Source organism: Crocuta crocuta, unplaced genomic scaffold (assembly GCF_008692635.1).
Source record: "Crocuta crocuta isolate KB4526 unplaced genomic scaffold, BGI_CrCroc_1.0 scaffold57, whole genome shotgun sequence".
Lineage (NCBI taxonomy): Eukaryota > Metazoa > Chordata > Mammalia > Carnivora > Hyaenidae > Crocuta > Crocuta crocuta.
The window spans coordinates 4,706,099-4,722,269 of NW_027532163.1; the positions used below are offsets into that span (position 1 = coordinate 4,706,099).

General features: G+C 47.9%; 1 protein-coding gene across 3 annotated transcripts in view; it reads left to right on the plus strand.

The window, feature by feature from the left end:
* CCDC149 (coiled-coil domain containing 149) overlaps nt 1-14,435 on the plus strand; it is an 84,594-nt gene extending 70,159 nt beyond the window's left edge. For all 3 annotated transcript variants that reach the window (XM_077776578.1, XM_077776580.1, XM_077776577.1), the window contains 2 exons: nt 2,745-2,861; nt 13,804-14,435. In XM_077776578.1, the coding sequence (XP_077632704.1) occupies nt 2,745-2,861; nt 13,804-14,237 (551 nt within the window). In that variant the 3' untranslated portion in view covers nt 14,238-14,435. The remainder of the gene's footprint in view (nt 1-2,744; nt 2,862-13,803) is intronic.
* Nucleotides 14,436-16,171: the final 1,736 nt, after the last annotated feature.

Below are 16,171 nucleotides of genomic sequence, written 5' to 3' on the forward strand. Positions count from 1 at the left end.
GGGTCCTTATGTTTCCTGGACAAGCTCTTACTCTAAAAAGGAACACTGAAAGACAAAACAAAACAAAACAAAACAAAAAACTGGCAAAAGTCGAGCCTGGCTCCTTGAGTTTTTTATTTTACTTCCCTCTTCTCCGCTCTAAGCATCAGCCTGAGGAGGAAAATGTGCATTTTGAAACTACTTGGCACATTTTGGAGAAGGGCAGGAGGGATGTTGTGTTACAGGGAATCAAGAAGGCTTCCAGACACTCATGCCCGGTGAACGGAGGTGCCTCCGTGGCCTTCCACACTGCCTGCGGCTCGACTCCTTGTGGGTCACCTCGCCTTACTCCTCCTCCTCCAGGTAGAGGCACCAAAATGAGATAATGAGATAGCAGACCATCAGAGTAGAGCTCAAATTCATCAGCATAGATGGAATTCAGACTTAGAAATGATAGGACCACCTTCTAATAAGCCTTTGAATCCTTCAAACACTGCAAGAGTGACAAAATCGTGGCATTTTACCTTCAGATTAGGAAATGATCTCTCCAGGCAGGAATTTCAGAAAGTATTTATCATCTCCCCAACCCCCACCTCGGTTGGCCATGGAGAGCAATAGCTTCAGTTTCCCTTCGCTAATGCTTGTTGCTCAGATCCTTGGAGAGGTTTAATGGTGCTGGCTCCACGTTTTCGAGGAGTCACTATGGAAAGGATGATGTTCTGTGGCTGGAGAGGGCCATGGAGGCATTGCACCCTAGAGAATTCCTCATGACAGGAGGAGCTGAGAGCCTCCCTCAGGCCGCCGTAGCCACTCGGCTGCACCCAGCTTCCAGCTCTGTCCGTAATTCTGATTCTTCAGCCACCAGGGCAGAGGGGACTTGGAAGACTGGTCAGGACACAGAGTGGCAGGGTGTGTCTCTTCCAGGAAGAAGAACTGGTCTACCTGCTAGAGAAAGACCGTTCAAGAAACGCCCTCCTGCTCCTGACATGAAGACAGTAACTTGCCTTGATGGAGAGAAACAAAAGTTCACCCTGAGGCGTCTGCTGTGGGTTCATAGTACCCATTACTCCCTCAGATTGGATATTTGCAGCCCACAGGGAGACCTGATGGTCTTTATTTCATTTGAGAGCTTCCTAATAATAATATCCGAACCTGTAGATCTACAGTTCTCTTTGGGACACGTCTCCAGACCGTGTCCCTATAGAGTTTGGAGGTTTTCCCACGTGAGATGCTACCTGTGCTGGTGGAGCTTCAGGATTAACTTCCATCAGGTTTCTGTTCTTCTGGGATGACCCTCAGCGGGAAGCAGAGTGCTGTGGCCGCTAAGAACATGTGCCATCTGCCTGAGGCAGGAGCAAACACCTGTGCCCACCGAGACATCAGAAGTCCCAAGAACCCATTTATCTAGACACTTATCAGCTATTTATTAAGCACCTACCGTATGCTGGACTCTCTACTACAGTCTTGGAAATGAAGTTCCCACCTGGGAAGATAGTATTGTAAACAAACTGAGGGCTCAGAGGTACAGTCCAGGGTTCATCTGGTTCTCCAAAGGAGGGACCATCTTTACAGAAATACCATTCTATATCTGCTGAACCTGAAGCAGAGTAAAAGCACAGAGCTTTAGGGCCCCTGATGTGAGCTGCAGAGAGTGGCTTGGCTTTAGCAAAGGTCTTGCTCAAAGTTGGACTGCTCAGCTGGAGCATTGGCTGTATCCGAAGCCCTGGGGTTTTCATTTGTGGCACTGTGGTTCCCACAGAGGGAATCACAAGGCCTCGTGGACAGAAGTCTGGGATCAAAGCCTGCTTAGTGTGCCCTCCTGACCCCTGGGCAACATCCCTTTATGTCCATGTGTTTTGTGTCTGTGCGTCTCTGTTCACGATGCTCGTGTTTCAAAGCCACACTTCCATACTCCTAATTTCCAGAACTTTCCATGACCTCAACAATAGAGTTGTGATGGTCTTGTTTTCCTCAAACTTTCTCTATCCACTTAGGGAGTTCGTACTAGAAGTTCATAAGAGATGAAAGGGTTTGGCTAGTATGGGACTAGATATTCTAAGAGAAAGTTTAGCTGTGATAATTTGGGGCACTGGATACTACCTTCCATGTGACAGATTAGTACTCAGTCTAAATGACCAAATTGAATTAAGTCCAATATAGTGTATATGGCGAGTATAGTGTAAGTGTGTAGAGTGTATGTACATAGCTCCCTACACTGTAAAGTAATAATTTCAATATGTGACATTTCAGTGAGAGCTGATGAAATGCTTCAGTGCTTTACGTGAATCAGTTCATTCCATCACAAGCACCCAGTGAGGCGGGTTCTTCCTTATTTTACAGAGGAAGGCTCCGAGGCTTAAGTTGCTTGCCCGAAGTCAGCCAGCTAGCAAGTGACGGGGTCCAGGACACAAACCCTGTAGAGCGTGGTTGCAAGCTTGCCCTCCCGAGCACCCTGCAGTGGTTATCCGTGCTCTCCTCTCACCCAGATCAAAGCCATTCGGTTTGTGGCCAACATAACAAATGGTGGCATTTGTTGGCAGCCATGTCCCAGCAGACTCTCAGGACCGTTAGAGAGCTCACCCTGGACCTCCCTGCCTGATCCTCATGCTACAGAAGGGGCCTGCTGGCCATTTCCCTTCCACGGCATGACCTGTGATTAAAGACAGTGCCTTGTTCACCTAAACAGCCAGGCCATTGTGTGGGGTGAATGGAGCCATAACTGCACTGGTGACGTACGGTGTCCATTATTCCCTTTTCTGCAACAGGGGGCAAGGACACTATACTGTTCAGCGACCCCGCTCTTCCCACCATACAGAGATCAAGATCTCCCCTGCTGAAGTTCATCGAGCAGCCCACTGAGAACAAAGCGAATTCCAAGGACGGTCAGTAAGCACACCTTGATTTCTCTGTCTCTGCCTGACGTACGCCTGGCACAGAGGAGAGGCTCGGTGGGCATCAGTTCTTCCCCTTCCTACATCTTCTGTGGCACCGTGGGGTCTTTCCTCACATTTCCTCTTGTTGCTTATATGGGTTTGTCTTGTTTGGGGCTTCCAGCAGAAGATTGCAGGCCTCTGGACTCAGCACAGTGGCATCGAGGTTAAGAGCAAGGGCTCAGGATATGAACAGTCCAGGCTCATATTCCAGTCCCATATTGTGTTGGCTCTGAGACGTTGGAATGGTAACCTCTGCCTGTCTCCTTACCTCTAAAATGGTGAGATGATGGTGCTAACCTCAGGGAAATTTTGGCCCATTGTCTGGCACCAGGTAAATGTCCTGGGAATCCTTTAGATGGGGAATGAAAGCTTCTCCTTTACCAGAGACACTTCCCTGAGGCAGAGTGTTTTGAAGGCACCGTTGAGGATGCCAGAGGAGCCCCCAAGTGTGGGATGCAGCCGTCTTCCCGCGTGGCAGACTTGTTTCCCCAGCTAAACTATCTCTCCTTCGTACCTTTCCACATTTTGTTTGTCTTCCCTTTTTATTCCTCGTGTGATTGCCCACTTCTGAGATGGCCCCCAGTGATCCCCACGTCCTGGTATTTATGCCTTTGAATATTCCTCTCCACATCATATCCGGGTTAATCTGGGTGACTAATGGAATACAAGCACAAGTGACCTTATGTGACTTCCTAGGTAGGCCAGGTCATAAAAGACATATGGCGTCTTCCTTGCTCTCTTTGTCTCGGGTCATCCTCCCTGGAGGAAGCCGGCTGCCATGTCTTGAGGATACCCAAGCAGTCCTACATGCTGTTCATGCGGCCTGGCACTGAGGCCTTCCAGCCACCAGCCATGGGGGTGCACCATCTTGGAAGCAGATTCTGCAGCCCCAGTCAAGCATTCAGATGACAACAACCCTTGTTAACATTTTGATGACAACGTCATGAGACACTGCAAGTGAGAGCCACCCAGATCAGTTGCTCCCAGGTTCCTAAGTCTCCAGCTGCTAAGTTTTGAGTTAACCCGTGGCCCAGCAGCACATAACTTATATACCCAGCATGCAGGAGCCAAGGCACTTTCCTCGAATTCTGTACGTTCTCTCCATCTCCTCTTGCTCTGAGTCATGCCTGCAACCATCACCTCTATGAAAACATTCTTGAAATATTTCCCCCCCACTGGGTCCCATCTGCAGAGTTATAGTCCCTTATTTCCCCAAAGTACAAACTTTACCACTTAAACAGTATGTGGACTTCTCAAGTATGACATCACCAGCTCTCCACACTTCCTCCTTTTTTTTGTCACCTTCTCAGCTCCCCAGCTACCTTTGGAGTCATCATTGACCCATGTTAGCTTTCCTTCCTCATCCATATCTGGCCTGTGGCCACTCTTCTTCAGAGCTTCTCATGCCTCCATTCCTCCCACTTCTGGCTTGGCTCAACCCTCTTTACTTCCTGCACAGGGCTTCCTTCCCAGTTTCCCTGTCTTCTAGACCCTTCCCACTTCATTCCCACCCTCCCCCCTGCTGCTGTAGGGTAAAGCCTTTGGAGCACTGCTCCCCAACACCCGTGTACCTGCTCAGAAACCTTTGGTTTCCACTTAAAATCGGAACCCTGCAAACTGGCCTACCCAGTCTGATGATTATCTGACATAAAAACCATGCTTTTATCAAGCCGTACTAACCAGTTCGAAACAGTTGCTACCATTGTGTAACAAACCACCCCAAAGCTTAGAACTGAAAGCAAATAATCACTGGTCTTTGGGTCAGACCAGCAGTTCTGCTAATCTGAGCTGGGCTCGGCAAGGCTCACTCGGTACAGCTGTATTTTGAAGCTTGTCTCAATCACTCGTCATAGTGCATGGAATGGTCTGGTATTTCAACAAAGAGGATCCCCAAGCATACGCAGGGAGATTCTTGGAGAGAATCCCCAACTCAGGTGGGTTTCATACTGGCCAGAAGGCAAGACCGGGTCTTTCCAGCCAGCAGCACATGGCTGTTTGCAAATCTGGCCTGTAGCACATCACGGTCCACGGTGCAGTCTGGAACGTGCCTCGGCTGATGGTCACCCCGTGCCAGCATCCAGTGTCCCCATGGAGACCCGAAGCCCCCTATCTGCTCTGAGCTTGTTTAGCCCCTGGGTGGGTCCAGGCCTGCTAAACTGAAATGGAACATGAAACCGGCTTGATTTTCACAAGGGTAGCGTAAGTAATGGCCTGATTCAAAATGATAGCCTCCAGAGTTCCATCATTACCTCTCATTGTTCCAAACCTGTCCTTCGCCAGTGCGGTGGGAACAAGGAAGCATTTACGCAGGGGCTGTCAGCGTCTGGGAAGGTCTCGTCAACACCGCATCTCTGATTAATTCCAACTGAAAGAATCCCACACTTGGGAGGACAAAGCCTGTCAGAGATCAGTTAACAAAAGAAGACGAATATCCCCTTTGGGCCAATGTGGGAGGGTGACACTTTTTTTAGGAGGAAGTCTTCTAAAGGAGACTTCGTAGGCTTTCTACGAAGAGCTACTATTTCTTCATCTTTCTGAGAAAATATTTTTTTCTTTCCTTACTATTGATATCATAAAGCAATTCTACTGGCTGATTGCCTCATCACTATTGATATGTGTTTTGTTATTAGCAAGGATTAAGGATACTAATGCTGTGTGCTAAAACAGCACAGAGGAATTGCTATTCTTTTCCAGTCATATTTTCCCATGCTGAGCTAGTTCAAAAATCCTTTTTTTTTTTTTTAATATTTTTATTTATTTCTAGGAGAGAGAGAGAGAGACAGCGTGAGCAGGGGAGGGTCAGNTACGTGTCAGTTCTCAAGGGAAAACCCAAACTCTCACAGCATAGGAGTTAACATTCCAGAATCACAGGGTTAAGGGCAGATTCCTCACCTCCAGCAAGGAGCAGAGGTCCTTGCCATGCAGCATCCTTGGGAACTTTTCTTTGTCTCCTGACGATGACTCGCACATTGTCAGATATCTTTTAGATAACCAAAGGGAGGAGAGGATTGAAAAATCTTGCTGTTGACCCATAATCTAATCCTGGATGAAGCCTGGCCCCTATATTTTTATGGTTCCTGAGGCTCTGAAAATCCACTTTCTCAGGGGGGGGAAATAAAAGGAAGTCCCTGATCGGACCAAACAGTAGAACCATAATCTGGTCCATCTCCCAAATTACAGCTCTGTTTTGACCTCTAAGGGTGACAGCAGTGTGGCTCCCCACGCCCTCCCCCGGCCAAAAAAAGGTTGAAAAGTTCTCCCTGGTAATCTCAGAGGTTTGCCATTTAAAAAAGATTCATGCATTTGGACACGAGCAGAATGTCATCTAAAGAAATGGCACAAGGTAAAGTAGCGGCGACCAAAAGGCCCCCGTGTAATTTAGACCACCCTCACTTAGATGTAAATTAAGGGAGGGAAGATTAACCTGACCCACAGTAAAAACACCGCAAATGGTTTAGGGGTTAGGTTGTCACGGGTAAGGTTAATTAATTTTTCAGGGGCACCAGAATATACTATTAAGTGTCCTGGAAGAAGTAATTTCATAAGAGTAATTTCCAGAAGGAGTTTATTCATCTCACGTTGGTGAAAAATTTAACTGCAGAAAGGACCGTAATTTACTCCTTTTGAATACAGCTTCCTACGCGATGCTGGAAACTTGCTCGTTTTGACTCAGTGTTTCCCATATCCCCATACAGCTACCATAAAAATTTTCTTGTTAGTGTGAAAATTATGTTATTTCTTCCCTGAGCTACCTCAGATGTCACTAAATATTTGTGTGAGTTAGAGATCTTTTTTTGCTGAGAGTGCCATTTTAAGAACTTTTAGGGTGGTAGCAACCTGGGTACAGCCTAGAACAAATACTGTAAATTCAAGGATTGCTCTCCTTTATTTATGTGTGGCATTTACATATATGTACTAATATATTCGTTTATTCATATGTATGTCCATGGATTCAAGCGTTTAATCAGCTATTTGCTGAGTCCCCACCATAGAACATTGGCAAAGTTTGAAGCACTTGGGTGGCTCAGTCGGTTAAGCATCCATCTTTGGCTCAGGTCATGATCTTGCAATTTGTAGGTTCAAGCCCCACGTTGGGCCCTGTGCCGACAGCTCATAGCCTGGAGCTGCTTGGGATTCTGTGTCTCCCTCTCTCTGCCCCTCGCCCGCTCACACTCTGTCTCTCTCTCCCTTTCTCTCTCTCTCTCAAAAGTAAATAAACATTCATTTAAAAAAAACATTGGCAAAGTTTAAAAATCAATCGGGTAAGACTTTACACTTCAGGTGATTTTTTTATAAGCTTACTATACATAAGTAACAAGTTAAGGCTAAAAAAGTAATAACTACAAAGTTCCCTTGGAGGTGTAGACAGAGTGTTAGGGAGATGAGGGCACCATGGAAACTACTTTTGTCTGCATGTAATCAAACAGCCTTTGTAGTGGAGGTAGAGGTAGAGCTGACTTCGAAGCTGGCCTTCTGGCTCCGTCAAGGAGTGCTGGCTATGGCAGAATCAGCCACCAAAGCAAGGACCCAGAGGGTAGAAAGGTAGATGGACATTGAGTCATCAAAGGCCTTGAACGTCAGGCTAAGAGCTTGGGCTGTGTTGCGGAGACAGTGGCAGCCTTTGAAGGTTTTAGAACAGGGGAAAGGCATGGCCACATTTGTGTTAAAGCTCTTAGTGCTTCTGATGCTCTAATGTGCACCCAGATCACCTGGAATCTGGTTTAAATGCAGGTTCTGAACCAGGAGGTGTGGGGCCGAGCCTGAGATCCTACATGTCTGACCGACTCCCAGCCGATGGTGTCTCTGCTGTTCCATGGACCCCACTTTGAGTAGCAAAGCTTTAGCGAAGGTCCATCTCCTGACCATTTGGATTAGAGCAGGAAGAGACTAGAAGCAAAAACAAAAAACAAAACAAAAACAAGAAAGAAAACATACCCTGTTAGGAATGAACATACATTATTCTGGCTGAGCAGATCTGAATAGTTATTTCCCTTTTTTTTTTTAATATTTTATTTATTTGTAGGAGAGAGAGAGAGACAGCATGAGCAGGGGAGGGTCAGAGAGAGAGGGAGTCACAGACTGAAACAGGCTCCAGGCTCTGAGCTGTCAGTCAGCACAGAACCTGACGCTGGGCTCGAACCCACAAACCACGAGATCATGACCTAAGCGAAAGTCAGACGCTCAACCGACTAAGCCACCCAGGCGCCCCTGAATAGTTATTGCTTGCTCTATTCACTCATTTATACATTCATGAATTTCATTGTAAGCACAAGTAATGGCCTCATTTTCAGATACACTACTTCCCGGGGTAAGTGACTTCCTAGGACAGTAATACATAGTTGTCCATGACTGAATACAGGCTTTAGAAAGTCTAAAGTAGATTTAGTTGAGCTTCTGTCCCTGGAACTTTGTGGACATCGAAAGGGCTGAAGAGAAATATAGTGACTTCTTCTGAATGTGAGAGGCAAATCTGTTCAGAAGAACCAGAGGCATGGGGTTTGGGGCATCGAGACCGTGGTCAGTATTGCACTGGTCCCTCCGTGATCCCAGTCTGCCATGCATCACACTGACCATGTTTGTCTACCACTCTCACTTCCTTCACCCCTCCTTCATCTCGGTTTCATGTGAGACTTACGGTACATCCAAGCTCACTAATATTTCATCTCTCCTGGAGTTTCTCAGAGCTTTTACCAGGGGTCAGCTGTTTTTTTAAGTTTTCTAAAACTTTTATTATTTTTTTTATTTTTTTAAATTTTACTTATTTTTCAGAGAGCACAGGAGAAGGGCAGATTGGGAGTGGGGGGATGGACAGAAGCTCTGGCGTGGGCTCCACACAGATAGCAGTGAGCCCGATGTGGGGCTTAAACTCATGAACTGTGAGATCATGACCTGAGCTGAAGTCAGATACTCAGCTGACTGAGCTGCCCAGGTGCCCCTGTTTCTTAAATCTTTTAAACATTTGATTAGGTTAATAAATCCTCAAAACCACATTTGGCTACTCAATTAAATAAACAGATGCTCAAACATGTACTGTTCTTAGTAACAAATACATTTATGCATTATCTTAAAGTCAAAATGGGAAACACATTTAATAATGTAATATATATAAAACACATAATAAGTTACATGTTGCAGAAATTCCAAGCTGCGTTGTAATTGAAACTTTTTATATCTTGACTTTTTAGGCTACATGTAAATAGACATACATACTTTTGAATACTCAGTCTTTCTAAATGATATCAATAATCCTCAAAAATTCATTTAAGTCTCATAGTCACCACATAGCTATCACCTGCAGAGTGCAGGTTTATAAAATATCAGGAGTGGTTTGCACTTGCTTTCTGAATGCTTACCTGCTCATTGGCTGATGTTAAGTCAAATCCAGCTGACATTTGGGGGAAATGCATCTAGCGATTTATATAGAGAAGCCTTAGAAATCAGGCCATGAATGGGGACGTTCTCCTTTGGGAAAGGAGAGGGGTGGTCAGATGCAAGAAACTAAGAGTGTCTTAATCAGCTCAGGCTGCTATGACAAAATACTATCTGGGAAATGTCCTGAATAGCAAATATTTATTTCCCACAATTCTGGGGGCTGGGAAGTCCAAGATCAAGTTGCTGGCATGTTCAGGGTCTGGTGAGAATCCTCTTCCTGACTTGCAGACAACCACTTTCTTGCTGCGACCTCAATGGTAGAGAGAGAGAGTGGGGGGAGGAAGAGACAGATATAGAGGGAGAGAGGGAGAGGGAAAAGGAGAGAGAAGAAGGGAGAGAGGGGGAGGGGAGAGGAGAGGGAGAGAACAAGAATTCTGGTGTCTCTTCCTCATCTTAAAGGGCACTAATCCCATCGTGGGCCTTCACCCTCATGACCACATTGAAGCTGAATTACCTTCCAAAAGCCCCACCTCCTAATACCATCACACTGAGGATTAGGGCTTCAACATATGCATCTGGGTGGGAGAGAGTATACATTCAGTTCATAGCACCAAGAGACTTAAGTAGTTCTTGGCAGTGGATGGGTAGGAAAAGGAAATACACTACTTTTGGTGAGTGGCTTCAAGGTCTGAAGCCCATATTACCATGAACCAGTACTGATGTGGAAGACAGGAGGACATCTACTGGGGGGAGCTCTCGGGGGGAAGGGGATTCCAGATCATCCAGGCGGGGGAATCAAGTTGGTGGCTAAAAGCCTGGGTCCGTATCTCCAACAGAAAGAGGCCAGGGCCATAGAGATTTGGGAACTGTATTCCTGGTCAGGAATTAAGGTCACGAGATGGCCAGTGAGTGAGAGTGAATGAAGATAAGGAAGACAGATGGCACATAGTTGAGGGAGGCCCACTCTGAGCGGAAGGAGACAGGGGATGGACAAAGGAAGCGAAGAGGCCTGTGTAGGAGGCGGAAAAATGGCCCCCAAAGATTTCAGGTCCTAATTCCTGGAACCAGTAAATGTTCTCCTGGATGGCAAAAGGACCTGCAGGTGTGATTGATTTACCCACTTGAGATGGAGTGAGCATTCTGGATTACCCAGGTGGGTCCTAAATGCAATCACATGTCTCCTCATAAGGGAAGCAGAGGAGAATTGACACACACAGGAAAGAGAAGGCAGCGTGACCACAGAGAGCAGACGTTGGGGAGATGCTGTTGTGGTCCCAGAAGTGCAGGCAGATACCAGAAGCTGGAAGAGACGAGGAGCAGATTCTCCCCGAGAGCCTCCAAGGGAGTGTGGCTTTGGTTCTGGCCCAGTGAAAGCCATTTCGGACTTCTGAGCTCCAGAACTATAAGAATAAATGTGTGTTCTTTCAAGCCACTGAATTGCGGTAATTTGTTACAGCACCCATGGAAAGCTAATTTGGGATGCTCACCGAACTAGATTGGAGAAACAGAGGAATACGGTGTTTTGGAAACTGAAGGGAGAAACAGCTTAAGAGGAAGAAGTGGCCAATAGAAACACGCTTCAGAGACAGGCGGGGACTGAGAGAAGAGCGTTGGATCTGGTGACTAGAGCTCAAGGCAGCTGAAAGATCTGGGTGGTGAATCGGCGCTGGGAAGTAGAAGCAGTGGATATAGGCTCATGGGTCTACAAATTAATGCAAAGAAGGAAAGACGAGATGGTAATTGTGATAAAATCTTGGACACTGCATACCTTACCTTTTTAAACTCGCAATACAAGCACATGTTTAAAAGGTAAATGACACAGGAAGGTATACAATTAAACGTAAAGCCTTCCTCCATCTTTGTTTCCCACCCTGACCCAGAGGCAACCTACAAGTTTTAGTGGTATACCACCCAAAAACAATGCTACACCTTGGCAGGTGTATATACAATCCCCTACTGATGGGCCCTCAGATTCTTTCCAGGTTTCTGCTATAAAATACAATGTCATAGTGAGCATCTAGGGACATAGGTCTTGAAATATTTGGGCTAGTGTCCATAGGTAGATTCCTAATCATGGAAATACTCGGCCAAAGGGGAAATGCATTTAGGATTGTGATGGATCCAGTCTAAGTGCCCTGTCAAAGAGTTTTGCTCTTTTTTCTTCTCTTTAGTAATACATGCTTGTACCCATTTTTCCACATCCTCAGCAACACTGTGGTTTATCAAACCTTTTAAGGTTTGCCAGTCCAGTAGATGAAAAATTACATCTCACTGATGTATGATGCTGTTGTTTCTTATGTTTGCCATCCATTTGTATTTTCTTGTGAATTGCCTGTTTTCATTCAACACTTAAGTATTTGTTGAATCTCGCGGTACCTTCCAATGAAACAACTCTATAGATAGTAAGATGAATCAATCTCAACACAAAGCAATACAGACGCAACCCAGCATATACAGTGCGATTCTGGTATGCAGACCCCAGACACCAGGCAAAACTCATCTTTGGCATCTGATGTAGGATAGTGGTCACTCTTGACCAGGACGAGGGGAGGGGGGGTGAAGCAGGGGCTGGAGCAGCAGACTAGGAAGTGTTTGTGATGGGTTGGTAATATTTTGGTTCTTGTCCTGGCTGCTGCTTCCATGGGTGCGTTCACGGTGTGAAAATTCGGTGAGCTATAGACATAATGGTTTGCACATTTCTTTCCTTGAGGACCTTTTTATAAGCATTCTTGAGGGCTTAGGATGTGCTATGCACTTTGAATAGGTCAGAGGAGGCTCCTGCTTACATTCTAGAATTAGATAAACATGTAAAACACTGAGCACTCAGCCCGGCACAGAAAATCACCTACAAATCATTAGCCGGTATGATTCACTTGAGAGAGGGAGAAACCAAAGGTGCCTGCATAAAATGGACAGAAGTGAAAGAACCATGGGAAATGAGGCTGTGGACTGAGGCAAGAGCTCATCAGGTAGGATTTTATCAAAGACCTAAGAGAAAGGAGTGAAAAATTATGCTAAAGGCAGCAAGCCTCCAGTGAAAGGTTCTAAGCAGGAAAGTGCATGGTCAGAACAGGTCACCTCTCAGGGCACCTGGGTGGCTCAGTTGGTTGAGTGTCAGACTCTTTTTTTTTTTTTTAATGTTTTAATTTTTTATTTATTTTTGAGAGAGAGAGAAAGAATCTGAAGCAGGCTCCAGGCTCTGAGCTAGCTGTCAGCACAGAGCCCGATGCAGGGCTCAAACCCACAAACCATGAGATCATGACCTGAGCTGAAGTCAGACACTTAACCGACGGAGCCACCCAGGCGCCCTGAGTGTTGGACTCTTGATTTCGGCTCAGGTCATGATCTCACAGTTCATGAGTTGAAGCCCTAAGTTGGGCTCCAAGCTGACAGCGTAGAGCCTGCTTGGGATTCTCTCTCTCCCTGTCTCTCTCTGCCCTGCCCTTGCTCACTCTCTCTCTCAAAATAAATAAATAAACTTAAAAAAAAACAAACAAGTCAACTCCCTTTGTCCTAAATTCTCCCCCAGTTTCCCTAAGTGCCAGCTGTCAGCCTGCATGTCTCTGATGCCAGGTCAGTTGCAGTTAAGACTCCACTACAGTCCCCTTGTGGGTACCAGGAAGTGTTCCCCAGGCCTCGAGCCCCTGAAATCAGCCCTGGGAGGCTCTTGCGGGCATTTCACCACTGTTTGGTCAGAGACCTAAGAAAATCCTGACATCTGGGAACTGCAGAGCCTCGCGTTGAACACACGTGATCGGGTGCTAAGAAGCTGCTCCCCAAGTACGTCTCAGTCCTGCAGTCTAGAAGGGACATCAGAGAGTCCTGCCCCTCATTTTGTGTCTGAGGAAAGGAGGCCAGAAGGTCCTCCTGATCACAAAGCAATGAGTAGGAAAATGGGGCTAGATACCAGTTTTCAGGACCCCATTCCCTCCCATCCCCTTCCGGTTGAGCTCGAGAATTTTGTTATTTAGAGAAGTTTGGGTGGAACAATTTCGTTAGGAGGTGTAGGGAGCCTAAAGCTTCTTTTACATATAACATGTTATTGGAACTGAGGCCACATCAGTCTGCATGGAAGAATGAGGTGCTGATGGAGAAAGGGGGTTGGAGGACTCTAAATCCCTCCCAAATCCTGCTTCTCTTTCCTGCCCTGACAGCAGCCAGCACCTCTTTTCATTACTAAAGGTCCCCAGACTTTCCTGAGCTGCAGAATCTATAAAACCTTTGTCCTCAATTTAGATATTTAATGGCACACGGAACCACAGTTAGAGCATGAAGCAGGAGATAACCAGGCCCTCGGAAATGACAGGTTATGGATGTGGCCAAGGGCTCCCTTTCCCTCCATGAATGACACAGCGGTCACCAGAGCGGCTGCTTTCTTTTATAATGGGGGTCCTATGGTCCCTGCCAGCAGCATTTTCTATCTCAGAGCCCCTGTGATGTGGGCCTGGGATCGGGGGGAGAGAGGAAGGGAGGGCTGACTTCCTACCAGAGGTGTGATGCTGTCCCGCGTCTGTTTCAGGGGAGCTTCAAAAGCAAGAACGAGATGAAAGTCGTGCCGCCACCGAGGCGTTGACAGCAGCCGCGGATGCTGGACGGCCCGCCATCAGCTCCCCAGCAAACCAGAGCCACGGGAACCGATGCAGCCCCTTTCATCCTTCATTACCCCGGGTACCCTCCGAGGAAGAAGACATACACGGGCTCGGAAGGGAAATCATGAAACTGACAGAGACACAGGCAGCGGGGGAACCAGAAGGGGCCAGAAGAGTGGGTTCCGGGGAGGCTCAGAGGAACGAGATGGGGACAGCCACGCTGGGCCTGACCTCCACGGGGCAGGCCCCCAAATCTTGCCAGGGCTGCATTGGGTCCAGCCAGGCAGCGGCCGAAGCCTCTGCTGCGGAGGCCGGCAAGGAGACCGTGGAGGCTGCAGGCAGGAAGAGCCCGGTGAAAACATGAAGGGGAGAGGGGATCCTTAGGGTGCGTGTCAGAGGCTCGGGGGATGGTAAAGAAGGAGGCCTCACAACAGCTTTGGGAAGCGACTCTCTCCTAAGACACTTCCAAGTCTGCAAGTGAGAAGAGACACGGGTCCTGTTGCAGACTGAACATTCTGATGATGCCAGCACAGTGTGATTTATTAAATGCGGGTCCTCAGGCTTCTCGGTGTCCTCTCTTTCTGCCGGAGACGCGCTGCTGTGAACGCGGCTGGCACAGAATCGCGTCCGCCCTGTGGCTGGGTTTTGGCATCCGTCTTTCTGTCGGCATTCGTTTTATTAGAGATAAGATGTTTTTCTATTAGCGTTTAATGTTGTCGATCAAAATTATGGGAAGAGCTTGAAAGGGATGGTGTTTTGAATCAGGTCCCCGTGTTTGTAATGGTGAGGCGGCTGGAGAGAAAGGTGTAATTGAGCGTAATGGGTCCAGAGGGCCCACGGCTCCGCTCCATCATGTCAGGGCCCCGAAAGGCCTCCCAGCATGGGTGTTGCTGGCACCCTGCCCGCAGCGCTGCCTGTCAGGCGCCGACGGGCAGGTGGAAAGGGGTTTAAGCAGGCTCAGAAGGTTGGGTTTCCGGTTTGAAATCCACAGCCCCTGTTGAGACCTGTTTGCTGACTGCTAGAGCTGAGCTTTCCAGCCTGTAATTCTGAAGGATTAATCGACCTGGTCTGAGGGGGAAGGGGGGCCAGGGGCGGGGAGATAAGAAGGCAAGGAAGGGCACTCCGGTGGTGTTTTGATTTTTTGTTTCTGAGATGAGATGAGAGCCAGGACCTGGAAATGCTGGTTGTCTCCACTCAACCTGTGCTGCGTGTAGGGTTTTATGGCCATGTAGGGTTGGGGCAAGATAAGGAGTTTCCTGTGCCATCGGAGACCTTGAACTCTTCACCCTGCCTCCTCTGTGCTGCCCTGTGCTGGGATTTTAAAGGCAAGACACAGAGCGTGTGGCCCTATAGTAGAAAGAGAGAGAAAACAAAATAACTTCATGACAGCCGGTGTAAGGGGAGTGTGGAATCAGGTACCGAGGCTGGGAATGGAGGGGCTGTCATCCCTCCTGGTTCCTTCCTTAGGGATAGAACGAGCTCTCTCTCGTAGGTGGCATCTGGAGCTGCAGGAAATTAAAGGCCCATCCAGTGATAGACCTTTCTTTCGGCCGAACTCAGTGCCTTTCCGAGAAAGGCCTGAAACCAGATCCCAAAGCTCAAAACACGCCCCCCTCCCCGCCCCCCCAGAACCAGAATCACTCCTCGGAGAGGCTCTCCTGCAGGAAAAAGAGAGGCTTCCTGGGTGGGAAAGTTGAAAATTCATCCGAAGTGTCAGCTGTGGATAGCACGCTTGTGACTCCAGGTGTGAAACCTGCGCAGGGGGAGGCCAGCCCACCCTGATAGCCTGCCGCGTCTCATCTGTGACAATACTCTGCCGTCCTGTGTGCCATCTTACCCTGCAGGAGATCGAAGCGTAGGCCAGAAGGTCCGGTGTGGGGGCCTGGGCGGACCTCCAGTTGCTTTCTTCCCGCTCGCTCGAGGTCACCCCAGTGGTGGAAGAGGGGCATGGCCAAGTCAGCGCTCTGTTGCTGCAGACACAGGAGCCGGGATCTGGACACAACACCTGCCCCTGCCCCATTCGTCCCTCTGCGCTTCGGCCCCTCCCAGCTCTCCAGACCCACCAGCTCAACTCACGCCCCCCCCCACCCCCCCCAGGGAGGTTGCTTCTGCAGCTGCAGAGCTTGCACAGGCCAGCAGCCACAGAAATAATTTTCCTGCTGCACTAGGCCTTAACTATCTGCAAATGTTCGGCATGACCGCATCGTACGCCAGAGCCACCAAAGGAAAACACAGCCGGATTTAATACAATAACAATAAAAAGAAATATTTCTCCCCATGGAAGCTCTGGTTTTGATA